The 26,742-nt window shown below is 46.1% G+C and overlaps 1 protein-coding gene across 1 annotated transcript in view; it reads right to left on the bottom strand.

The window, feature by feature from the left end:
* Window positions 1–26,742, bottom strand: part of LOC141052595 (microtubule-associated serine/threonine-protein kinase 3-like) — a 110,017-nt gene that overhangs the window by 4,976 nt on the left and 78,299 nt on the right. The window contains exons 3-12 of the mRNA XM_073549824.1: window positions 4,645–4,746; window positions 4,105–4,198; window positions 3,612–3,679; window positions 3,171–3,256; window positions 2,177–2,385; window positions 1,255–1,393; window positions 1,022–1,154; window positions 709–874; window positions 448–549; window positions 85–210 (exon numbers count right to left, since the gene is read on the bottom strand). Coding sequence (XP_073405925.1) covers window positions 85–210; window positions 448–549; window positions 709–874; window positions 1,022–1,154; window positions 1,255–1,393; window positions 2,177–2,385; window positions 3,171–3,232 — 937 coding nt within the window. The 5' untranslated portion in view covers window positions 3,233–3,256; window positions 3,612–3,679; window positions 4,105–4,198; window positions 4,645–4,746. The remainder of the gene's footprint in view (window positions 1–84; window positions 211–447; window positions 550–708; window positions 875–1,021; window positions 1,155–1,254; window positions 1,394–2,176; window positions 2,386–3,170; window positions 3,257–3,611; window positions 3,680–4,104; window positions 4,199–4,644; window positions 4,747–26,742) is intronic.

Raw genomic sequence — 26,742 nt, 5'->3', positions numbered from 1 at the left:
AATAATGATGGAAACATATTGTCACATAAAATAAAAGACAAGACAAACGGCAGCTTTAACCAGATGACGTCTCATTCTACTTACTGGGAAAGTAGTGGGTGTCCTCCTCTGACCTAAGAATTGGCCTAAACTCTGGCTCCTGATTTTCAAGATTCTCAAAATCTAACTTCTTACTCAGGAATGGATGACTCTTGATTTCATTTGCTCCTCCTGGAAACGGAAGACAAGAAAAAAGTGATACAGACAATGTTAGGAAGACTGTACATTTTATGGTAATCTAAACTGAAGACAGAGCAGAGCCAAAATATACTGTAAGTCATGGCATGAAGAATGGGAAATAGACAAGGAGGTAACGCAGAGACCTCAGTGCTGATCCTCATGGAAATGATCTATTTGTCAGGTCACAGAGGAGTTATAAGTCATTATTAATACTACTATATACATTACCTGTCCCGAGTCTATGTGTTGGATCTTTTCTGAGCAGCTGAGTAATGAAGTTTTGAGCATCAGGATGAACAGCAAGATTTTTAAATTTCAAAGTGATGTCTTCTGTTATATAAAAAGTAAATGTTACCGAAAAGAATGTCTCTACATTTACTATCATTTAAAAAAACTATCAAAAACAACAAGTAACTAAACCAAAGTATGAACCTAACAACTGAACCAAATTACTATGGCATCACACAGCATTCAGATTATTTTACTTACCCTTTTTAATTCTGCGCAAAATCTCTTTTTGGCAGCTTCCGTTAAATGGCAAATAGCCGGTAAGAAATTCAAATGTGATGATCCCTATTGACCACCAGTCAATAGGCCTTCCATAGCCCTTCTGTAAGATGACTTCTGGGGCCATATAATGCAAGGTGCCTCTCCTCTGGAAACCAACAGAACAATGAGAAGATGATCAATGAAAATTACTGTGACAAATAATATCAGTGGAAAAGTTTTCTATGTGAGAAAATATGAGAGAAGCAGAAATAGATCAGATCTGTAAAGAATAAGTTTTCAATCTATAGCTAACCTCTTTATCACGGAACTCTCTGGCGATGTCTTTAGTTCGAGCCTTGTAAATGTCTGATGTTGGTCTCATAAGTCCGAGTTTTGAAAGCCCAAAATCTGTGACTTTGATATGTCCAGATGATGATCTTATGAGGCTGTGAAAGAAAAGATATTGTCAGCCCTAAGTAATAACCCATAGACTGTATACCAAACTATAACTGTCTCTCCCTTTATTATACTGCAGCGTTCACTTACTTTCCAGGCTTCAGGTCTCGATGAACCACACCAAAGCTGTGCAGATATTCCACAGCAAGAACCGTTTCTGCAATGTACAAGCGGGTCAAGGCGAGGGGTAAACGACCATATATATCAATGAGAGTCTGACAGTCTCCTCCTAGAGCAGAAAGCAAATATGACAGGTGAGAGTTTGTTACAATGTAAATTACACATGAAGAGTGTGAATGAGAAATAAGCTGAGACATTGGGGCAGGGAGTCAATCATAGAGATACACTGTGTGATGTAGAGCATATACTGTATCCTGCAGAGTAATCCTATACAAAAAGAGAGCTGAGATCTGCCCCTGCTGGTAAACGCTTACATTACACTGTGAATCTCTGACAGCGGCATTTACAGCAGGTGACCTGGAGGTGAGCTGCTCTAAGCACTCATCGCCCCCATTCCATGTCAGTGGTTTGCTATGGCTGCTGAGTGTCTGCGGAAGACTACTATCCTTGCCATTATGGTACTTCTGTGAAGCTCAGTGTGTCACTTGGCTTCATAGGGGACCAAGATTTTCACCATATTCTGCAATGCCCATATTGCAGTACATAGTAATTACGATTATATAATCGCAAGTTCAGGTCCCTTATGGAGACTAAAAAATAAAATAATAATAAAAATATTTGGGGAAAGAAAATAAATATAAAAATCACTTTTTCTCCATTCAAAATAAATAATAAAAAAACAAATAAACTCAGATGGAATTGCAGTGTTTTTGATCGCCCAACATCAGAAAAAAATGCAATAAGAAGCAATGAAAATTATTATCTGTCAGAAAAAGGCAACCTTCCTAAACTGTTCTTATGAGCATGTAGATTAATGACATATAAATACATTGGTACCTTTATATATTTAAGCAGAAATGGGCTTAATATATATGCAATGGATATGTCTTACCTGCTTCAAAGTCCATGACCATACAAAGATGTCGTTTAGTTGGGAAGGAACAAAGCGTGGAGACAACAAAGGGACAATCAGCGAATATTGCGATGTCCCTTTCCAGATAGGCCATTTCAAGATACTTTGGAAGTTCCAGTTTACTCCGGTCTTGTTTCTTCATGGCGAATACCTTGTTTGTGTCTTTATGACGCACTAAGTTGATGGCCCTGTAGAGGAGAAAAATCCATAATTTATACAGGATTCTTACTAACAGTCTGTCTATATGTCAAATGATCCTAATAGTTAATAGTGATTAATAGTGATGAGCGAGTATGCTCGTTACTCGAGATTTCTGAGCATGCTCGGGTGGTCTCCGAATACTTTGGTCGTGCTTGGAAATTTAGTTTGTGTCACCGCAGCTGCATGATTTGTGGCTGCTGGACAGCCTGAATACATGTGAGGAGGATTGTGTGTTTGTTAGGAAATCCCCACATGTATTCAGGCTGTCTAGCAGCCACAAATCATGCAGCTGCAGTGACACAAACTAAATCTCCAAGCACATCCAATACTCGGAGAACACCCGAGCATGCTCGGAAATCTCGAGTAACGAGTATACTCGCTCGTCACTAATAGTTAATACTAGATGTATGGCCGTCACTAGAAATCAATGTTTGGAAATACACAAAATAACTCAGCATAAATGATCACTTATGGGAGGCTTTCATCCATATCACATGATAACTGAGCTGAATCGTGACAAATAGATGTGGACTAGATGACTAGATGTAGATTAGATCTAGTGCACAGTGGTACCGATAACAACAGCTTGACACACAAAAAACAAGTCCTTACAAAGCTCTATGGGATGAGAAAATAAAAATGTTACGGATCTTGGAATACAGTAACATTTAGACGTGGACTCAGATACAGGAATTTCCATAAGGCAGGACATATAGACAGAGGCATCATCATAAGGAGTTTGGGAAAAATGTAGATTATACATAACGCTCACCCAAAAGATCCACTGCCGATCTCTTTGATCTTGGTATAGTCGCTCTTACTTGGTTTTCTCATAGGGGTCAATGATCTGAGTATGGCCTAGAAGAATAAGAAATGACAATAAGATATATAAGTTGCAGGAAGATAAAAGCTGCAGATGCAGGAACTTCTCCACATTCTGTCCCCGCTGATTACCCTGCAGCAGATGTAGAGGACATGATACCAGCAGGACGCTCCCCAGACACTATTATATTATAGGGATATCCTCCATACACATGTATCATTGTATGGAGGGGATGGTAAGGGACATCACACAGAGGAGACAGGAATAATAATAATTGGTCCAATCTACATTAAGAATAGAGTTAACCCATTGTACTCTGGGGTGTAACATGTGAGGTGTAATTCATACCCCGTTATCTGATGATATACAGATGTTTTCTCTGATACTTACACTGGCAGATTCGGGGATCTCTGGTGTCTCAGATATTCCACCATCAGCAGTTGCCGGCTCAGTTGTCTCTAATATAATGATAAAATAATGAGACATCATGTATTAGACGATATCAGTACTTAATATATAACACATCGATATAAGGAAGGAAAGACAAGTAAATGGTATAATACTAGTTATATGAATATTCTGCACATACTGTATATACTTATGGCACATCCATAGATAGATATACTCTACCATAAAGGTGTGATTGTTCGGGATCTGACAAGGACTTGGATGGGGACCCTGTGAGGTTCTTTGTGCATTTTGGGGCTGAGAAGATCCCAGAAGAGAGAACCAGAGGGGTTTTCAGATTTGCATGAGACCTCTCCATTACATTCTATAGGAGGTTCAGGAACCATCACCGGCCTCATACAGAGGAGTAAATTTATATATACTCTGGTGTCTCCATAATATTAACATTTGTAGGAATACGAGATGATCAGCTTACCTTCAATCAGATCACTTTTTAGCCCTGGCTCACTGGTATTGGGGTCAGTGATATTTCGGTGTTGCCCCTCTTTGGAGTCACCGGCCGGTGTTTCCTGATGGATGTAATATGTGCAATTAATATAACAATTCACAAATACTAAATTACAGTACACAAAAGACAGGACAGACTAAACCTGGATTTACATAATGGCGGGGAATATACACGGCCGTCCAGTACATCCACATTAATATATAAGGGACTTGTATATACAACAGTTCTCCAATAACATCTATTACCAGAACTGCAGCATTTACAAGAAGGAAGATTGTGAAGATAAAGCGAGACAGATGTGATATGAAAGGTCCGCACCACTGAGAACAGTACAGACTATCACCACAGAGGATGGAGCAGAGACAGGCTGCCATAAAAGATCCTGTATCTGCCTGGAGCGGACAGGGGGCTTCTAACATGAGAAATATGACAATCTGATATATGACTAGTAATCTGGAGAAGATCAGACAAGAAAGACCTGAGATATAGAAGATGATGGATTCTTACCAAATGCTTCAGTGGGCGGGCAATAAACTCTAGTACATACAGGACCTCTTGGGCCAATTGTTTAAAAAAGGCCAAATCTCCATATTGGGATCTTTCTTCAGTCTATAAAAATGGAAATAAGCAAGAAAGAAAAATCATGAGAGAAAGTAGAGAATATAGGACGCTATTTATGTCACCATTTTACTCCTGCAATCTAAAGCTACAATTAATACATATATGGATATTTCTTATAAGCTATAAATTATATTGCTATTGGCCAAAATACATATTTCATGTAAAGAAACTTGCATTTTATAAATATTATTCATTATTGTTTCATGTGCTGTGAATATTATTCATTATTATTGTTTTATGCTTTGCCCAGATTGTCTGTTATCTGTTGTAGTAATGTCCTGATGTTCTTCTGTAAATGCTCAAGATATTCTGAGCTTATACGACCTTGGTCGTATTTGGTCAGGCAGTCACTCACTAGCTTCACAACCAGCCGGTAAGTGAAGCTGAGGACGCCATCGGGTATTGGTAGCACATTGTCAGGGGCATAGGTGGTAAGAATCCCCTGGAGTAGTGCCAACTCCTCAAGTTTATCTGAAGAAATTCCAGACATTTCAAACAAATCCAAGCGCAGTCAGTATATCACCAGCTTCGCAGCCAATCACTGACAACAATGACAGTGATTGGCAGTAAGCACTTGGGTAGGTAGTGGCGGTGCATTATGATGTCATAGTGGAATCTTGTGGTGGAATGTTAGCATGTTATCAGTGATGTCATCATGGAATCAGGGACGGAATCTTAACTCATTTACAACTTTGAAAGTATAGGTACGTCCATGGTCGTGTGCCTGTCTTTTTAGGCAGCGATAGAGCCTGCATCTCTACCCACACATGACAGTTGATGGTGTGATCAGCTGTCATGTCCCGCAAATAGATGCAGATGGATTTTGGCTGTCAACCACTTAAATGCTGCTGTCAATCACTAACAACGGCATTTAAGACATTCGGACCGAAACCGTGTCTCAAGTCTCGCTCATCAGAGCCCTTGTCACATGACTCTGGGGGTTGCGATGGGTTGTCATGACAGCCGGGGGTCTGCAGAAGACCAGTGTGCCTGTCCATTGATCATCTTTTATGAACACCGACCCATGGCCGGCGTTCAGATTTTTTTTCCACCACTTAAGTAAAAAAAAAAGGACCTATACATGTTTGGTATCTGCATTCTTGTACTGTCCTGTAGAATCATATTACCAGGTCAGTTTTAGCATTTAGTGAATATTTAAAATAAAAAAAAAATATATATTGTGGAATTGCACTTTTTTGCAATTTCACCGCATTTGAATTTTTTTCCCCGTTTTCAAGTACAATATATATAATCTATGGTGTCATTAAAAACTACAACTCGGCCTGCAAAAAACAAGCCCTCATAGGCTATATTGATGGTAAAAAATGTTCTGGCTCTGAGAAGAAGGGGAGCAAAAAAACGAAAGCACAAAAACGGAAAATCGCAAGGTGGTGAAGGGGTTAAAGGGGCATCTCACCATAACGGGAAGTTGCCTAGCAACATTCTAGGAACAATTAAGTTGGCAACATTATGGGTTAAGCATCAGAACCAGAATCAGGGAAAGAGGGAAAGCCATGGCTTTGCTGTTCTGATCAGGCTTTTATATCCGTCTTTCCCACCCAAAATTATTTTAACCAGGTTTTGGAAGCTAAATATTCTTTACATGTGTAACCATTTACTTTTTTTTTGCATATTGTGACCAGGGTGGACTGAGAGTAAGATTCAGCCCTGGCATTGTAGAGCACGCAGGCCCACGCTATCACCGCCCCCCTCCCCAACTTGTATTTTATGAATATTATCCATTATTGTTTTATATGCTTTGCCCAGATTGTCTGTTACTTACCTGTTGTACTAATGTCCTGATGTTCATCTGTAAATGCTCAAGATATTCTGAGCTTATACGACCTTGTTGGTATTTGGTCAGGCAGTCGCTCACTAGCTTCATAACCAGCCGGTAAGTGAAGCTGAGGACGCCATCGGGTATTGGTAGCACATTGTCAGGGGCATGGGTGGTAAGAATCCCCTGGAGTAGTGCTAACACTTCACGTTTATGTGAAGAAATGCAAGGCATTTCCAACAAATCCAAGCGCAGTCAGTATATCACCAGCTTCGCAGCCAATCACTGACAATAATGACACCTAGGCAGTAAGCACTTGGTTAAGTAGTGGCGGTGCATTATGATGTCATAATGGAATCTTGTGGTGGAATGTTAACATGTCATCAGTAATGTCATAATGGAGTCCGAGGATGGAATCTTAAAGGGGCATCTCACCATAAAAGGAAGTTGCCTAGCAATAATTAACATGGCAACATCATAGGCTGAGCATCAGTTCCAAACTCAGGCCAGGAGGGAAGAATCATGGGTTTGATCAGTGAAGCAGGCTTTTACATCTGTCTTTCCCCCCATAAAATATGTTAAACAGAGTTTGGACGCTAAATGTTCATCACTTCTGTAAACATTTCCTTTTTCTGGATATTGTGACTTGGGATGGACTGGGACTAAAATACAGCATTCTGCATTTCAAGCCCATGCTGACACCTCCCCTTTCCCTAGATTGAGGTCTCTAATTCTAATTTTATCCTACCTGGAGGAAATCAATAATTTACTATTATTTATATTTATGGTGCTTGAACCTCTAGGTTCAAGCAACATATTGTAATCCGATTTCTTATATTTATAGTGCTTTCAATAAACCACTATATTGTAATCCGAACGCTGCTAACTTATTCTTTTTCTTCTTATTATTATTAAGTTGATTTCCGCAATTAATGCGGCCCGAACCGCTACACGCACAGAATCCGTTGAGGTGTCGTTTTGAAGCCAGCGTCCACGAGAGGTGTGCTAAGTATTTTTCGTGTCGATCGGATTTGTAGTTTTTGCGCAATTTGCGTTTGAAAATTTTTTTCCCCGTCATTGGAATGCATTGTCTCAATGCTTTTCAATGGGAAATGGCAAAACGTGCCCTGAGGCGATTGAAATGGCAGTTAAGCTCATTGATATGCGCAGGCACACCCAGTTACTATGCCAACGCCTACGAACATCACATGACACCTCCAGGACAGAGCTTCTGCCACATAATATCAGCTCTTAAAGCGAAACCCATAGCACTAATGCAAATCTAGCTTCATCACATGACGCATGCCCCTGAGAGAGAATGTCCGCCAAAGTTGATTTAGAAGCCCAGTGAGCCAAACTAGCTCTTAAAGGGCAGACGCGCCAAAGTGATTGTTAAAGGGCCAGCGTACCGAAATGAGTCTTAAAGGGCCGGCACACCAAACCGAAAGCTGAGTGACCCCAGGCTACAAATCGGAGGCTGAGCCAGCCTGGCCTCCAAATCGGAGGCTGATCGACCCCGGCATTCAAATCGGAGGCTGAGCCACCCCGGCCTCCAAATCGGAGGCTGAGCCACCCCGACCTCCAAATCAGAGGCTGAGCCACCCCGGCCTCCAAAAAAGAGGCTGAGCGACCCCAGGCTCCAAATAGGAGGCTGAGCCACCCCGGGCTCCAAATCGGAGGCTGATCCACACCGGCCTCCAAATCAGAGGCTGAGCCACCCCGGCCTCCAAATCGGAGGCTGAGCCACCCCGGCCTCCAAATCGGAGGCTGAGCCACCCCGGCCTCCAAATCAGAGGCTGAGCGACCCCGGCCTCCAAATCGGAGGATGAGCGACCCCGGCCTCCAAATCGGAGGCTGAGCCACCCCGGCCTCCAAATCGGAGGCTAAGCCACCCCGGCCTCCAAATCGAAGGCTGAGCCACCCCGGTCTCCAAATCGGAGGCTAAGCCACCCCGGCCTCCAAATCGAAGGCTGAGCCACCCCGGCCTCCAAGTCGGAGGCTGAGCCACCCCAGCCTCCAAATCGGAGGCTGAGCCACCCCGGCCTCCAAATCAGAGGCTGAGCCACCCCGGCCTCCAAAAAAGAGGCTGAGCGACCCCAGGCTCCAAATAGGAGGCTGAGCCACCCCGGGCTCCAAATCGGAGGCTGATCCACACTGGCCTCCAAATCAGAGGCTGAGCCACCCCGGCCTCCAAATCGGAGGCTGAGCCACCCCGGCCTCCAAATCGGAGGCTGAGCCACCCCGGCCTCCAAATCAGAGGCTGAGCGACCCCGGCCTCCAAATCGGAGGATGAGCGACCCCTGCCTCCAAATCGGAGGCTGAGCCACCCCGGCCTCCAAATCGGAGGCTAAGCCACCCCGGCCTCCAAATCGAAGGCTGAGCCACCCCGGCCTCCAAATCGGAGGCTAAGCCACCCCGGCCTCCAAATCGAAGGCTGAGCCACCCCGGCCTCCAAGTCGGAGGCTGAGCCACCCCAGCCTCCAAATCGGAGGCTGAGCCACCCCGGCCTCCAAATCAGTGGCTGAGCCACCCCAGCCTCCAAATCAGAGGCTCATCGACCCCGGCCTCCAAATCGGAGGCTCAACGACCATGGCCTCCAAATCGGAGGCTCAACGACCCCGGCCTCCAAATCAGAGGCTCATCGACCCCGGCCTCCAAATCGGAAGCTCATCGACCACGGCCTCCAAATCGGAGGCTCTTTTATCTCGGCCTCCAAATCGGAAGCTCATCGACCCCGGCCTCCTAATCGGAGGCTGAGCGACCCCAGCCTCCAAATCTTACACAGAGTGGCCCCACCCACCAAATTGGACCCAGAGAGGCCCTTCCCACCAAACCGGACCCTGAGGGGCCCCACCCACCAAATTGGACCCAGAGGGGCTCCACCCACAAAATCGGACCGAGAGGCCCCAGCCACAAAATCTGACCCTGAGGGGCCCCGCCCATCAAATCAGATGCTGTGGGGCCCCGCCCACTAAATTGGACCCAGAGTGGCCCCGCCCACCAAATCGGACCCTGAGAGGCCCCGCCCACCAAATTGGACCCAGAGAGGTCCAGCCCACCAAATCGGACCCAGAGTGGTCCCACCCACCAAATCGGACCCAGAGGGGCTCCTCCCACAAAATCAGACCCTAAGGGGCCCCACCCACAAAATCAGACCCTGAGGGGCCCCTGCTACAAAATCAGACCCTGAGGGGCCCCACCCACAAAATCGGACCCTGGGGGCCCCGGGCACAAAATCGGACACTGATGGGCACCAGCCACAAAATCGGACCCTGAGGGGCCCCACCAACAAAATCGGACCCTGAGGGACCCCGGCCACAAAATCAGACCCTGAGGTGCCCCAGCCACAACATCGGACCCTGAGGGGCCCCACCCACAAAATCGGACCCTCAGGGATCTTGGCCAGCAAATCAAGCCCTGAGGAGCCCAGGCCACCGAATCGGATCCTGAGGGGCCCCACCCACCAAATCAGACCCTGAGGCCAAAGTGGCCCCTGAGTGGCACCCACAGTTAAAACGGATCCTGAGTTGAAAGTCTTGCAGGGGCAGCAGGCAAGTCTCTCTTAAAGGGGCAGCCCGGGCACCATTTCAAACCACTATCTGTACTTCCTTCAAGAAATACACATCTAATTATTATTATTAAGTTGATTTCCGCAATTAATGCGGCCCGAACCGCTACACGCACAGACGCCGTTGAGGTGTCGTTTCGAAGCCAGCGTCCACGAATGGTGTGCTAAGTATTTTTTGTGTCGATCGGATTTGTAGTTTTTGCGCAATTTGCGTTTGAAAATTTTTTTTCCCGTCATTGGAATGAATTGTCTCAATGCTTTTCAATGGGGAAATTTTGCCACAGAGAAAACATGCCCTGAGGCGATTCAAATGGCAGTTAAGCTCATTGATATGCGCAGGCACACCCAATTACTATGCCAACGCCTATGACCTTTAAATGATGCCCCCAGGACACAGATTCTGCCAGATAATATCAGCTCTTAAAGCGAAACCCACAGCACAAATGCAAATCTAGCTTCATCACATGACGCATGCCCCTGAGAGAGAATGTGCGCCAAAGTGGATATAGAAGCCCAGTGCGTCAAACTGGCTCTTAAAGGGCCGACACGCGAAAGTGATTCTTAAAGGGCCGACGCACCAAAATGAGTCTTAAAGGGCCGGCGCGCCAAATCGAAAGCTGACTGACCCCAGGCTCCAAATCGGAGGCTGATTGACCACGGCCTACAAATCGGAACTAGAGTGGCCTCGCCCACCAAATCGGACTCTGTGGGGCCCCGCCCACCAAATCGGAACCAGAGTGGCCCCGCCCACCAAATCGGACCCAGAGTGGCCCCGCCGCCAAATCGGACCCAGAGTGGCCCCGCCCGCCAAATCGGACCCAGAGTGACCCCGCCCGCCAAATCAGACCCAGAGTGGCTACGCCCACCAAATAGGACTCTGTGGGGCCCCGCCCACCAAATCGGACCCTGACGGGCCCCGTCCACCAAATCGGACCCAGAGGGGGTCCGCCTGCCAAATCAGACCCAGAGGGGCCCCGTCCAACCAATCGGACCCAGAGGGGCCCCGTCCACCGAATCGGACCCTGAGTGGCCCCGCCCACCGAATCGGACCCTGAGGGGCCCCGTCCACCAAATCGGACCCAGAGGGGCCCCGCCCACCAAATCAGACCCTGAGGGGCCCCGCCCACCAAATCGGACCCAGAGTGGACCCACCAACCAAATCTGACTCTGAGGGGCCCCGCCCACCAACTTGGACCCTGAGGGGCCCCGTCCACCAAATCGGACCCAGAGGGGCCCCGTCCACCAAATCGGACCCAGAGGGGCCCCGCCCACCAAATCAGACCCTGAGGGGCTCCGCCCACCAAATCAGACCTTGAGGGGCCCCGCCCACCGAATCGGACCCTGAGGAGCCCTGCCCACCAAATCAGATTGCATCCACCAATTGAAGCCCTGAGGAGCCCAGGCCACCGCATCGGATCCTGAGGGTTCCCACCCACCAAATCAGCCCCTGAGGGGCCCCACCCACCAAATTGGACCTGGAGAGGCCCCACCCACCAACTTGGACCCAGAGGGGCTCCGCCCACAAAATCAGACCCCCCTCTAGTCCTGGTATGCATTACTCCCTCGTCGCTGTCCTGGTATGCATGGCTCCCCCCTCCCGTCATATGCATGCTTCCTATGATAAAAAAACAGAAAATTCCGCCAACGCACACATTTATTGCATTTCATAGTGATCTTAACATAGCACAACCCGTGTGCTGGATCATAGTACTGGACACATCAAAACATGCATAGATGGCAAAAAAGAGATGTACTAGTCCAAAATAATTACAAATAATGTAGAAAATTTTATTGTTTAAAAATTTCACTAACAAAGTGCGCTCAGAAAAAACACAGGGAAGGACATGAGGAAAATTATGGAAATAGTGCACAATATGTAGCTGTAGAAAAGGCGCTACACCCCAATGAAAAACCACATAAAGAAATTACAAAATTACTAAGAAAATATTCCTATACTCTCTCACTCAATACTCTCTCACCCACAAAGCTCTCCACTGTTCTGCACCGCCTTATATCTCCTCTTTTATCTCTGTCTATCGCCCTACACGTGCCCTCCGTTCTACAAATGACCTAAGACTAACATCCCCCGTAATCCGAACCTCGCACCTCCGTCTCCAAGACTTCTCTCGTGCTGCTCCAGCTCTCTGGAATGCACTTCCCCAGACGATCAGACTGATACCTAGCCCTGACCTATTCAAGCGCGCTTTGAAAACCCATCTCTTCAAAGAAGCCTATCACATCAACTACTCAGCAAGCAAACTTTGCCCTGTTCCCTCCTTCCAAATATTATTCTGAATCTGCACCCTACTATTCATCTGTCTCCACACCCTTCATGCACATGATAACTGCACTTGATACTTGTCTATTGCACTTAAACACACGGGCTGATGACCGGATCATGCAGCTTTATATGAAAATCCCTATTATAATTGCCAGACCTGAATTAACAAGCATTTCTCACCTACTGTGTCCCCCCATTTCCTTGTAGATTGTAAGCTTGCGAGCAGGGACCTCACTCCTAATGTCATTATTTGAATTGTCTTAACTTGTATTGAATTTATTGTCTGTACATGTCCCCGCTTAATTGTAAAGTGCTGCGGAATATGTTGGCGCTATATAAATAAAAATTATTATTATTATTATTCCTAATGGGGAAGAGCCAGATATTATAAATAGAGATATATAGGACAAATGTCTATATCACATGTTCTAATGATGGTAGGTCAGCAAATAAAAAGTTATACCGAGAATGGCAATATTACCTACATGCAGAAAGAGGCTCAGCTTTCAGTGGTGATCCAGGGGGTGTGCGCGCTCGCCCCAACGCACGTTTCTGCCTTTGCCTTCGTCAGTGGGCACAATAGCATCTGCCATGGCTGAAGACCGAGACCCGACCCCCCCCACACCGACTGGCGGCGGCGATAAGCCCCTGCCACTGATGGACAGTGGCTATATGCCGCCGCCGTTGCCATCAGCTCGCCGTTACCATCAGCTCCCCTCCCCCTTCCCTCCGTTTCTGTGATCACTGTGATAAACTCTCACAGTGATCAAACTAAAAAAGTAAGTACACCCCCATTTATCACCCCCATTTATCACCCCCATAGGCAGGCATAAATAATAAAATAAAAAAAATATAGGGTTAGGGTTAGAAATAGGGTTAGGGTTGGAATTAGGGTTAGGGTTGGAATTAGGGTTAGGGTTGGAATTAGGGTTAGGGTTGGAATTAGGATTAGCATTGTAATTAGGGTTAAGATTAGGGTTAGGTGTGGGTTGGGGTTAGGGTTAGGCTTGTGGTTAGGGTTCGAGTTGGGATTAGGGTTTGGGGTGTGTTGGGGCTAGAGTTGGAGTTAGAATTGAGGGGTTTCCACTGTTTAGGCACATCACGACGTCTCCAAACGCGACATGGCGCCACCATTTATTCCATCCAATTTTGCGTTAAAAAATTCAAACAGTGCTCCCTCCATTCCGAGCCCCGATGTGAGCTCAAACAGTGGTTTACCCCCACATATGGGATATCAGCGTACTCAGGAAAAATTGCATAACAACTTTGGCTGTCTAATTTCTCCTGTTACCCTTGGGAAAATAAAAAATTGGGGGCTAAAATAAATATTTTTGTGGAAAAAAAATGATTTTTTATTTTCACGGCTCTGCATTATATACTTCTGTGAAGCACTTGGGGGTTCAAAGTGCTCACCACACATCTAGATAAGTTCCTTGGGGGGTCTAGTTTCCAAAATGGGGTCACTTGTGGGGGGTTTCCACTTTTTAGGCACATCAGAGGCTCTGTAAACGTAACATGACACCCGCAGACCATTCCATCAAGTCGGTATTTCAAAACGTCACTACTTCCCTTCCGAGCCCCGACTTGTGCCCAAACAGTGGTCCCCCCCACACATGGGGTACCAGCGTACTCAGGACAAACTGGACAAAAACATTTGGGGTCCAATTTATCCTGTTACCCTTGTGAAAATAAAAAATTGTGGGCTAAATCATTTTTTGAGGAAAAATTTTTTAAAAAAAAATTCTTACAGCTCGGCGTTATACACTTCTGTGAAGCACCTGGGGGGTTCAAGTGCTCACTATGCATCTAGATAAGTTCCTTAGGGGGTCTAGTTTCCAAAATGGGGTCATTTGTGGGGGAGCGCCAAAGTTTAGGCACACAGGGGCTCTGCAAACACAACATGGTGTCCGCTAACGATTGGAGATAATTTTCCATTCAAAAAGTCAAATGGCGCTCCTTCCCTTCTGAGCCCTGCAGTGCGCCCAAACAATGGTTCCCCCCACATATGGGGTATCGGTGTACTCAGGACAAACTGGACAACAACTTTAGGGGTCCAGTTTATCCTGTTACCCTTGGGAAAATAAAAAACAGCGGGCTAAAAAAATCATTTTTGAGGGAAAAAAAATGATTTTTTATTTTCATGGCTCTGCATTTATAAACTTCTGTGAAGCACTTGGGGGTTCAAAGTGCTCACTACACATCTAGATAAGCTCCTTGGGGGATCTAGTTTCCAAAATGGGGTCACTTGTGGGTGCTTTCTACTGTTTAGGCACATCAGGGGCTCTGCAAATGCAACATGATGCCCGCAGAACATTCCATCAAAGCCTGCATTCCAAAATGGCACTCCTTCCCTTCTTAGCTCTCCCATGCGCCCAAACAGTAGTTCCCCCCACATATGAGGTATCAGTGTACTCAGGACAAATTGCACAACAACTTTTGTGGTCCAATTTCTCCTGTTAGCCTTGTGAAAATAAAAAATAGCGGGCTAAAAAAATCATTTTTGAGGAAAAAAAGATTTTTTTATTTTCACTGCTCTGCGTTATACACTTCTGTGAAGCACATGGGGGTTCAAAGTGCTCACTATGCATCTAGATAAGTTCCTTATGGGGTTTAGTTTCCAAAATGGGGTCACTTGTGGTGGAGCTCCAATGTTTATGTACACAGGGGCTCTCCAAACGCGACATGGTGTCCGCTAACGATTGGAGCTAATTTTCCATTCAAAAAGTCAAATGGTGCTCCTTCCCTTCTGGGCCCTGCCGTGTGCCCTAACAGTGGTTTGTGACCACATATGAAGTATCGGTGTACTCAGGAGAAATTGCCCAACAAATTTTAGGATCCATTTTATCCTGTTGCCACTCACGTCCCTCCCTCTTTCACTCCACATACGACCCTTTCTCTCACTCCATCTCTCACACTCACACAGTCATCGCCGCTGCTCCACGATCCCCGACATCTTCTTCCGCCGGCGCCATCTTGGATACCGTTGTAGTCCATGCCGGCGACATGTTCTTGCAGTGACGCCATCTTGGATTGGCGAAATCCCGCGATACTCAAGATGGCGTCGCCGCAAGAACATGTCACATGCGTGGACGATGTCGGAATCCACGATGGCGTCGGCGAAATCTCGCGAGATTTCGCTGATGCCAACTTGGATCCCGCAGAATGTCGTCATTTACCTCACGTTGACTTGCTGTGCGGACGTGTTGCCTTGCTCCTCTGCCTGTTCACTGCCGGTGTCTAATTGCAGGGCCAATTTGCCTTGACCACTTCATAACTACTGCTGCTTTGCTCCTCTGCCTGTTCACTGCCGGTGTCTAATTACAGGGCCAGTTTGCCTCTACCACTTCATAACTACTGCTGGGCAATTACAGGGCCAATTTGCCGCTACCACTTCATAACTACTGCTGGGCAATTACAGGGCCAATTTGCCGCTACCACTTCATAACTACTGCTGGGCAATTACAGGGCCAATTTGCCGCTATCACTTCATAACTACTGCTGGGCAATTACAGGGCCAATTTGCCGCTACCACTTCATAACTACTGCTGGGCAATTACAGGGCCAATTTGCCGCTACCACTTCATAACTACTGCTGGGCAATTACAGGGCCAATTTGCCGCTATCACTTCATAACTACTGCTGGGCAATTACAGGGCCAATTTGCCGCTATCACTTCATAACTACTGCTGGGCAATTATAGGGCCAATTTGCCGCTACCACTTCATAACTACTGCTGGGCAATTACAGGGCCAATTTGCCGCTACCACTTCATAACTACTGCTGGGCAATTACAGGGCCAATTTGCCGCTACCACTTCATAACTACTGCTGGGCAATTACAGGGCCAATTTGCCTCTACCACTTCATAACTACTGCTGGGCAATTACAGGGCCAATTTGCCGCTACCACTTCATAACTACTGCTGGGCAATTACAGGGCCAATTTGCCATTACCACTTCATAACTACTGCTGGGCAATTACAGGGCCAATTTGCCGTTACCACTTCATAACTACTGCTGGGCAATTACAGGGCCAATTTGCCATTACCACTTCATAACTACTGCTGGGCAATTACAGGGCCAATTTGCCATTACCACTTCATAACTACTGCTGGGCAATTACAGGGCCAATTTGCCGTTACCACTTCATAACTACTGTTGGGCAATTACAGGGCCAATTTGCCGCTACCACTTCATAACTACTGCTGGGCAGTTACAGGGCCAATTAGTATCTGTTAACACTAAGCTACTCCAGGACGCCTTCTTCACTGCCAGATAACTGCCAAATAGACTCCTTTACCTGTGCCAACATGAGTCATCAGCTTTAGCACTATGACAAAAACAACGCCGTGCTAATGAGACTCCTGAGGAAAAACACCATCGCCTTGACAAGATTAAGGCTTATAAATGCCGTCGCCTCACACACGAATCCCCTAACTCTAAATCCATTAGATTGGCTGAAGAAGCATTTGCACTCCATCTCCGTCAACAACAGACGGTTTCTTCCTCATCATTATTATTAGACTCACAACAGAATGCTTCCACATCAGCATGTGGAACAAGTTACTACCACACTTCATCCTATATGCCGTTCACTGACATAACTAATCAGCAATCTGTTTCTGCCCTATCAATACCACCATTAGTCAATACCGATGCACAGTATGGCAATGCCAGTGAAAGGAAAGCCGCTTTAGCACTACGTCAAAAAGAGACTCCTGAGGAAAAACAGCATCGCCTTGACAAGATTAAGGCTTATAAACGCCGTTCCCTCACACACAAATCCCCTAACTCTAAATCCATTAGATTGGCTGAAGAAGCCTTTGCACACCATCACTGCCGACAATAGACGGCTTCTTCCTCATCATAATTAGTAGACTCACAACAGGATGCTTCCACATCAGCATGTGGAACAAGTTACTACCACACTTCATCCTATATGCCGTTCACTGACATAACTAATCAGCAATCTGTTTCTGCCCTATCAATACCACCATTAGTCAATACCGACGCACCGTTTCTTCACATACAAGCTGCACAAGTTAGCCCGCAGAAAGTGCAACCAAGACAAATATATGTTGGTCTCAAAACTAGGCGCACCCCCTCGGTTGGACATGCACTTCTACTACAACCTCACATTTTCACTAATGATGAAAATAGTATTACTTATCACAGCTGTGGTGACATGACCCATGTATGTGAGCATTGCCAAGCTTTGCATTTTGCAGCAGAGATACCTTCTGATAACAACTTTATGCTCTGCTGTCAGAAGGGTAAAGTCCATGTACCTATACTACAATATCCTGATGTCTTTACACGTTTGCTGAAAGGGCAAAGTGAATTTAGCAAAAATGTCATGGATAATATTCGAAGTATTAACAGTTCCTTTGCTTTTGCCTCCATGGGTGCAAATATTTCACCACCTCCTGGATATGGCCCATACTGTTTCCGCATACATGGGCAGATCTATCATAGAACTGGAACACTACATCCCTCAGATGACCAACAACGCGCATTTGCCCAACTTTGCATTCTCGATACCGCTACTGCAAACGAACAACGCTTACGATGTAAAGGAAATCAAAAATGTCATCCTACATTGATGAACATTATTGCCCTTCAAATCCAAACTATTAATCCTTTTGTGGCAGCTTATCAAATGTTACGTGATGTGGAAGAGCAAGAAAAAATTAACTCTCTACAAAACGGAACTGTCATGCCAAACATCACTATGGCTATTAAACAAGATCGTACTCAAGACCCTCGACGCTACAATAATCCCACTGTCAGTGAAGTAGCAGTCGTGTTTCAAAATGACAATGGTGAGCCACCTTTCAATAGAGACATATTAATTCATTTAAAACCTGATCCCCACAACCCTTTAGCTCCAAAAACACAACAAATTAGCATTCTCCATAGCAATTTGGATGCCCTCCTCTATCCAATATTTTTCCCTTATGGAGACCAAGGATGGCATGATGGACTCAAACAACAAGGCAAAAGTTCGAGGAGGATCACACAACTCCAAAACTATTGCTACATGTTATCTGTCAGAAATTACTTTAATCCACTCCTCAATGGTGGTAAGCTAACACAGCAATATTTAGAATAAATAGGTAGAAGACATAATAATGTGGAGGCCGGATAATCAATGATTAAACGGCCATGAAAAAATGATCAATAATATATATTGTATATCATGATCCACATATTAAGACTAACCAATATAAGGAACACTGCACATTTAATAGAAACTACCCAAAAAGGAAAAAGCAGTCAAAATTCCATAAAATACAAGTTTTATTAGATGATATTTAAAAAATTGTTATAAGGACATACAGTGCATGGTTGGGGAGAGACAGAAAATATAACGACATCATGGTCAAAAGGACCAGCCAAACTGCGAGCATAGCACCAGGAAATAAAAATGTGTAGGATGTAAGCAGATTTCCGATAATCGGTCAGGGAAAGAGTGGCAACCATTGTTATGGCAAGGAGTGTACAGAGACATCACCATGTAGCCAAAGGCTACTGCCCTTTCAAATAAAAGAATTCCCTGCCCGTAGAGTGCACACAACATACATAACCGATGCTATGTAAAGCATCAGAGATAGAAGCAAATAGCTATATTCCTATACCTGGAAGCAGTGGTGGCAGTGAGGTCGATCCAGTCCCCGACGCGCGTTTCGGAGCCAGAGGACTCCTTCCTCAGGAGGCCCCTGAGGAAGGGGTCCTCTGGCTCCGAAACGCGCGTCGGGGACTGGATCGACCTCACTGCCACCACTGCTTCCAGGTATAGGAATATAGCTATTTGCTTCTATCTCTGATGCTTTACATAGCATCGGTTATGTATGTTGTGTGCACTCTACGGGCAGGGAATTCTTTTATTTGAAAGGGCAGTAGCCTTTGGCTACATGGTGATGTCTCTGTACACTCCTTGCCATAACAATGGTTGCCACTCTTTCCCTGACCGATTATCGGTAATCTGCTTACATCCTACACATTTTTATTTCCTGGTGCTATGCTCGCAGTTTGGCTGGTCCTTTTGACCATGATGTCGTTATATTTTCTTTCTCTCCCCAACCATGCACTGTATGTCCTTATAATAATTTTTTAAATATCATCTAATAAAACTTGTATTTTATGGAATTTTGACTGCTTTTTCCTTTTTGGGTAGTTTCCACAGCAATATTTAGTAGATGCTTATGTCAAAATCGAAGCTAATCGCCTACATTACATCCACAACCACCAAAAAGATTTAAAAGTGGAGGATTACTGCCTCCTTCAAGAACATCTACTCAAAAAATCGGTTCAAAAGGGCATCCTTATTGGAAAAACCGTCATTGTACCATCTTCTTTTGAAGGCAGTCCAAGAAACATGAAAATAGGGGGGGAAGCCAGCACTGCTTGAGGTTAGAACGCATAAATTGGAGTGCATATGCACATAATATCTAGCTGTATTCAAAAATGAGATATTTAGCAAAAAAATTGATCAATTCAATTGAGCCACCCCGCCGCGCCAAGGCAATCTCATGTGGGGGGTCCTACTCTACATTTTTAATAAATGCTGTACCATTACGGCCTCGTAAATACATTTAGAGCATGACCACATCAAGTGCAATCTGTACCTGGACATTACTGGATCGCTCCCATGAAGCCAGATGAAGCAAGTGCAGATGAAGGCCAACCAGTTCTGAACATAGACATATCAGGATTGGCCTCCACACATTGCCCGACCAGCAAACATAGATGAAGGGCGATGTTGGCCCAGACACAGGTGCACAATTAAATAAAGCTTGGGGCAGGGCGGGGCTGCCGTGTGTGCACAGCAGCCTAATCCATCACAATGAACACAGAAAAATTATAGCGGACATAACCAAGCGTGCACGGCAATAGTGGTGGTGAGCCACAAACAAACAACAAGAAAATAGGGGGGGGAAGCCAGCACTGCTTGAGGTTAGAACGCATAAATTGGAGTGCATATGCACATAATATCTAACTGTATTCAAAAATGAGATATTTAGCAAAAAAATTGATCAATTCAATTGAGCCACCCCGCCGCGCCAAGGCAATCTCATGTGGGGGGTCCTACTCTACATTTTTAATAAATGCTGTGCCATTCCGGCCTCCTAAATACATTTAGAGCATGACCACATCAAGTGCAATCTGTACCTGGACATTACTGGATCGCTCCCATGAAGCCAGATGAAGCAAGTGCAGATGAAGGCCAACCAGGTCTGAACATAGACATATCAGGATTGGCCTCCACACATTGCCCGACCAGCAAACATAGATGAAGGGCGATGTTGGCCCAGACACAGGTGCACAATTAAATAAAGCTTGGGGCAGGGCGGGGCTGCCGTGTGTGTGCACAGCAGCCTAATCCATCACAATGAACACAGAAAAATTATAGCGGCATAACCAAGCGTGCACGGCAATAGTGGTGGTGAGCCACAAACCAACAACAAGAAAATAGGGGGGGAAGCCAGCACTGCTTGAGGTTAGAACGCATAAATTGGAGTGCATATGCACATAATATCTAGCTGTATTCAAAAATGAGATATTTAGCAAAAAATTTGATCAATTCAATTGAGCCACCCCGCCGCGCCAAGGCAATCTCATGTGGGGGGTCCTACTCTACATTTTTAATAAATGCTGTACCATTACGGCCTCGTAAATACATTTAGAGCATGACCACATCAAGTGCAATCTGTACCTGGACATTACTGGATCGCTCCCATGAAGCCAGATGAAGCAAGTGCAGATGAAGGCCAACCAGTTCTGAACATAGACATATCAGGATTGGCCTCCACACATTGCCCGACCAGCAAACATAGATGAAGGGCGATGTTGGCCCAGACACAGGTGCACAATTAAATAAAGCTTGGGGCAGGGCGGGGCTGCCGTGTGTGTGCACAGCAGCCTAATCCATCACAATGAACACAGAAAAATTATAGCGGACATAACCAAGCGTGCACGGCAATAGTGGTGGTGAGCCACAAACAAACAACAAGAAAATAGGGGGGGAAGCCAGCACTGCTTGAGGTTAGAACGCATAAATTGGAGTGCATATGCACATAATATCTAGCTGTATTCAAAAATGAGATATTTAGCAAAAAAATTGATCAATTCAATTGAGCCACCCCGCCGCGCCAAGGCAATCTCATGTGGGGGGTCCTACTCTACATTTTTAATAAATGCTGTGCCATTCCGGCCTCCTAAATACATTTAGAGCATGACCACATCAAGTGCAATCTGTACCTGGACATTACTGGATCGCTCCCATGAAGCCAGATGAAGCAAGTGCAGATGAAGGCCAACCAGGTCTGAACATAGAAATATCAGGATTGGCCTCCACACATTGCCCGACCAGCAAACATAGATGAAGGGCGATGTTGGCCCAGACACAGGTGCACAATTAAATAAAGCTTGGGGCAGGGCGGGGCTGCCGTGTGTGTGCACAGCAACCTAATCCATCACAATGAACACAGAAAAATTATAGCGGACATAACCAAGCGTGCACGGCAATAGTGGTGGTGAGCCACAAACCAACAACAAGAAAATAGGGGGGGAAGCCAGCACTGCTTGAGGTTAGAAGGCATAAATTGGAGTGCATATGCACATAATATCTAGCTGTATTCAAAAATGAGATATTTAGCAAAAAAATTGGTCAAAAATTGCACGCTTGGTTATGTCCGCTTTAATTTTTCTGTGTTCATTGTGATGGATTAGGCTGCTGTGCACACACACGGCAGCCCCGCCCTGCCCCAAGCTTTATTTAATTGTGCACCTGTGTCTGGGCCAACATCGCCCTTCATCTATGTTTGCTGGTCGGGCAATGTGTGGAGGCCAATCCTGATATGTCTATGTTCAGACCTGGTTTGGCCTTCATCTGCACTTGCTTCATCTGGCTTCATGGGAGCGATCCAGTAATGTCCAGGTACAGATTGCACTTGATGTGGTCATGCTCTAAATGTATTTAGGAGGCTGTAATGGCACAGCATTTATTAAAAATGTAGAGTAGGACCCCCCACATGAGATTGCCTTGGCGCGGCGGGGTGGCTCAATTGAATTGATCAATTTTTTTGCTAAATATCTCATTTTTGAATACAGCTAGATATTATGTGCATATGCACTCCAATTTATGCGTTCTAACCTCAAGCAGTGCTGGCTTCCCCCCCTATTTTCTAGTCCAAGAAACATGCAGCAGCGCTACCAGGATGCTATGGCTATTGTTACGAAGTATGGTCGACCAGATCTATTTATCACCATGACATGTAATCCTATGTGGAGTGAGATTACTACACATTTAGAACCGTGGCAGCGTGTTGAACACAGACCAGACTTGGTTGCACGCGTCTTTAAAATTAAACTGGAATCCCTCTTAAAAGACATTAGCAGTGGATTATTTGGAAACTTCACTGCAATGGTCCATGTCATTGAATTTCAGAAGCGTGGTCTCCCACACGCTCATATTTTAATTAGAGTTGAGCGACTTTTGTTTTTTTATGGTCGAGTTTCGTTTCGTGAAACCCGACTTTTCCAAAAGTCGGGTCGAGCAAGATCGGCCGATTATAGGGAAAAGTCGGGGTCGTCCCGAAACACGAAACCCAATGTAAGTCAATGGGGAATAAAAGTCGGCAGTGAGAGGAGGACAGGAAACACACCTACAATGCTCATTTGAATGCCAAAAGCATCATTTCTTCTTACTTAAGCTGGTCAACCTTAATTAACTTCATAATACAAGTTACGCACTGAAAAATGGGGGTTATTTGGCTAAAGTTGTTGGGGGGTAGGGCTGGCTCCAGGTTTTCATGTGCCCTGGGCGAAAGAGCGCCCCTTTAACACATACCACAACTCACCATGCTCCGATACGGCAGAGAAATAGCGGTATAGTACAATGAAAAATACCTCACTTTTTACATCTCATGACGAGGCCCATCTATTTCTCCATACAGAATCATTGGTCCCATATAATGTTTGAAACAGTATATGATGCGCTCCACATAATGCTACAGTATATGTTGGTCCCCATGGATGAAGCTCCACTCTCTTATGGGCCCAAATAATGCTCCAAACATAATGGGCCCCATTTCTAATGCTCTAGTGTATAATGTGCCCTGTAAATGCTGCTCCAGTGTCTGATGTCCACCTTTGGAATGTTCCAGTGTATGGTGGGCCCCATCTATCATTCTCCAGAGTATAGTGCTCCCCAAAAATTGCTGTCCCAACATTGAAAACAATCAAATAAGTCTCCTCGCTAGGGAATCCCTGTACTGGTCTGGACTCCTCGTCGTCCCCATCTTCCATCTCACTGCACAGTATTTCAACCTTGCAAGTGCTGTGATCCTGAGCAAGCAGGGGGGGCCCACTCGTTGGCAATGGCACTGGCACAGGGCCCCTGATAGTACGGTGGTGTGTCTGATGGCGGTTGGGCCGAACCTGCACTTTCATCTGCAGCTTCCTCTTTGTCACCGTGTAAGATGGAACTGTATATGGGAAGGGTAACCTGAGTTTCATCAGGGTCAGATTCAGGCCGGGTAGCGTGCGAGGGGAATGTAGTGGTCTGGGTCAATGTACCAGCAGATTCATCGAGCAGTGGCTGGGCATCAGTGCACTTGTGTCGCCCCCAGGAGTACGGTCGCCACAGTGGCATTACCTTCCTCCTAGGGAGTGTGATGTCATGCTTGGGAGCAACGAAGGATCTCTCTAGCAGGTTAACTGATTGGGCGGCGTTATTCCCACGAGTCATGACCCTCCAAACAGCGTTCATGAAGGCAAAGTGTTTGTTTTCCGTGGGCAGTATGGTTGCAAAGCTGAACCTTAAAGGAATGTCCAGAAGGGCACCACCAGGAGTGGAGCCTACGGCGTAATTTGACTCAACACGGGCAACCTCAACCATGCCAGCTACAGAACATATGCACACATTGCAAGCTTAATTCCGTTAACGATCGAGACTCCGTCATGCCCCGCGGTCCGAGTCCGGCTTACTAAAGGAACACGTGAGGCTCTGGCACATGAGATTGGCCAATAACTGGTGTGTCATGCCCTTACATGTCCGTGGCTGCATGTGCGTTACACTGAAAAGGCCAGCGTTTGTAGCTTACAGGTGCAGATAACCCGCTGAACAACGTTAGTGATGGGGATCACTGATTACAATTATTACTCGCGAACGATGATTTCCCAGTAAGTGCAGGTCAACCGCAGTTCCGGAATTAGGCCTAACCATCATTCCTGAAAAAATGAAAAACTTACGTGTGCAAACCACAGGTGCTGTAGCTTGCTTAACAGCTCGCCAGCCGTTCTCACGCCCAGTATGGATTACACGTGATTGCACAAAGGTGAGAAAGGGTACCGTATCCCCAGATAACATGTATGGATAGCGTACACATTCAAAAGATATGTCTATACATCAGGAGGCAGGCTCAGACGGTGTTAGGCCCAGTATGGCTTGCACGTGATTGCACAATGGTGAGAAAGGGTACCGTATCCCCGGATAACATGTATGGATAGCGTACACATTCAAAAGATATGTCTATACATCAGGAGGCAGGCTCAGACGGTGTTAGGCCCAGTATGGCTTGCACGTGATTGCACAAAGGTGAGAAAGCGTACCGTATCCCTGGATAACATGTATGGATAGCGTACACATTCAAAAGATATGTCTATACATCAGGAGGCAGGCTCAGACGATGTCAGGCACAGTATGGATTTGACGGCCCAGACTACACAGCGGAGGAGCAGGGAGAGGTAAAGATTGCAAATGCTGGGGCCCTGCCCAAGCAAGGGGGGCCCACTCGTGGGTGTCAGTACTGGCACTGGGCCCCTCATAGTACGGCGGTGTGTCTGACGGCGGATGTGCACCACCACCGTCAGAGACACTTGATTGCACTATGAAGGACCCTGTGCCAGTGCCCGCGCCCAAGAGTCGGCCTACCCACCTGTCCAGGGCAACGGCACTCGCACGGTGTCGTGCGCTAGGTGGTGTCCCCGGCCATGGGGGGGGAGGCAGCACAGTTAGGGAGTTTTAGAAAGTGGCATATGCTGATGTTGGACATTCAGCTGATGCAAAAGGCGAAATAGGTCAAGTCCCAGGAAGAGGTGGACCAAAGCAAGCCATTTTTCTGTCACCCTATGTGTCATCAGGGGAAGGTGGGACAAAATCCTTGGAAACCCATGCATGGTTCATTTTAATGAAGGTTAGATCATCCACATTTTGGGCTGACAGACGGGTCCTTTTTTCTGTCAGGATTGATCCAGCTGCACTGAAGACTCTTTCCGATAGCACACTTGTAGCTGGGCAAGCGAGCTCCTGTAAGGCATATTGTGCCAATTCAGGCCAGGTGTCCAGTTTAGCGGCCCAATAGTCAAAGGGGAATGACCTGTGTGGGAGAACATCGATATGGGAGGAAAAGTAGTTTGTAACCATAGTTGACAACTGCTGTCTCCTGTCACTTTCCATCGATGCTGTATTACCAGTTGTGTGAGCGGTACTTGAAAAATCAGTCCACAACATTGTCATGAAACCCCAGTCTCCAACTCCACTTCTGCTGTGTGCACCATGAACACCTCTGCCAAGCTGCCCCCGGCCCATACGGCTCGTGTGAGAACCATCACCGCTGCTGTGTGCTGGGAATGCCTCAAGCAACCGATTTACCAGAGTTGCTTGTTTATTAGCCAATATTAGGTCAAGGTTCTCCTGTGGCATGATGTTTTGTAATTTGCCTTTATAGCGTGGATCCAGGATGCTGGCCAACCAGTTGTCGTCATCGTTCATCATTTTGGCAATGCGGGGGTCCCTTTTTAGGATCCGCAAGGCATAATCTGACATGTGGGCCATTGTTCCCGGTGTCAATGATGCACTGCGAGTGCTGGTTGGAGGAGCACTTTCTGGCAAATCCACATCCCTCCAGTCACGCACAAACCCTGTACCAGACCTTTCCACGCCAACATTTTCACTTGCCCCACGAGATGCATCCTCCTCCCCTAAGTAATCATCCCCATCATCATCATCCTCCTCCTCTTCTTCCTCCAACTCGTCCAGGAGAGGTCCCTGAGCAGACAATGGCTGAATGTCATCAACGATTCCCTCCACCTCTTCCTCCTCGTCAACATTGGCTGCAGACGCCTGCTCCTTAAGGTGCGTCAAAGTTTGCATGAGCAGACGCATAAGTGGGATGCTCATGCTTAGGATGGCGTCGTCTGCGCTTACCAGCCGTGTGCATTCCTCAAAACACTGAAGGACTTTACAGAGGTCTTTCAGCTTCGACCACTGCACACCTGTCAACTCCATGTCTCCTCTCAAAGTGCCTGGCCGTGTATACTCCCACAAATGCATTATGGCCTGCCTCTGCTCGCAC

Source organism: Dendrobates tinctorius, unplaced genomic scaffold (genome assembly GCF_039654945.1).
Source record: "Dendrobates tinctorius isolate UK_male_01 unplaced genomic scaffold, ASM3965494v1 ptg000162l, whole genome shotgun sequence".
Lineage (NCBI taxonomy): Eukaryota > Metazoa > Chordata > Amphibia > Anura > Dendrobatidae > Dendrobates > Dendrobates tinctorius.
Note: the sequence above shows the minus strand (reverse complement) of the source record. Positions and strands in the feature narration are given on the sequence as shown.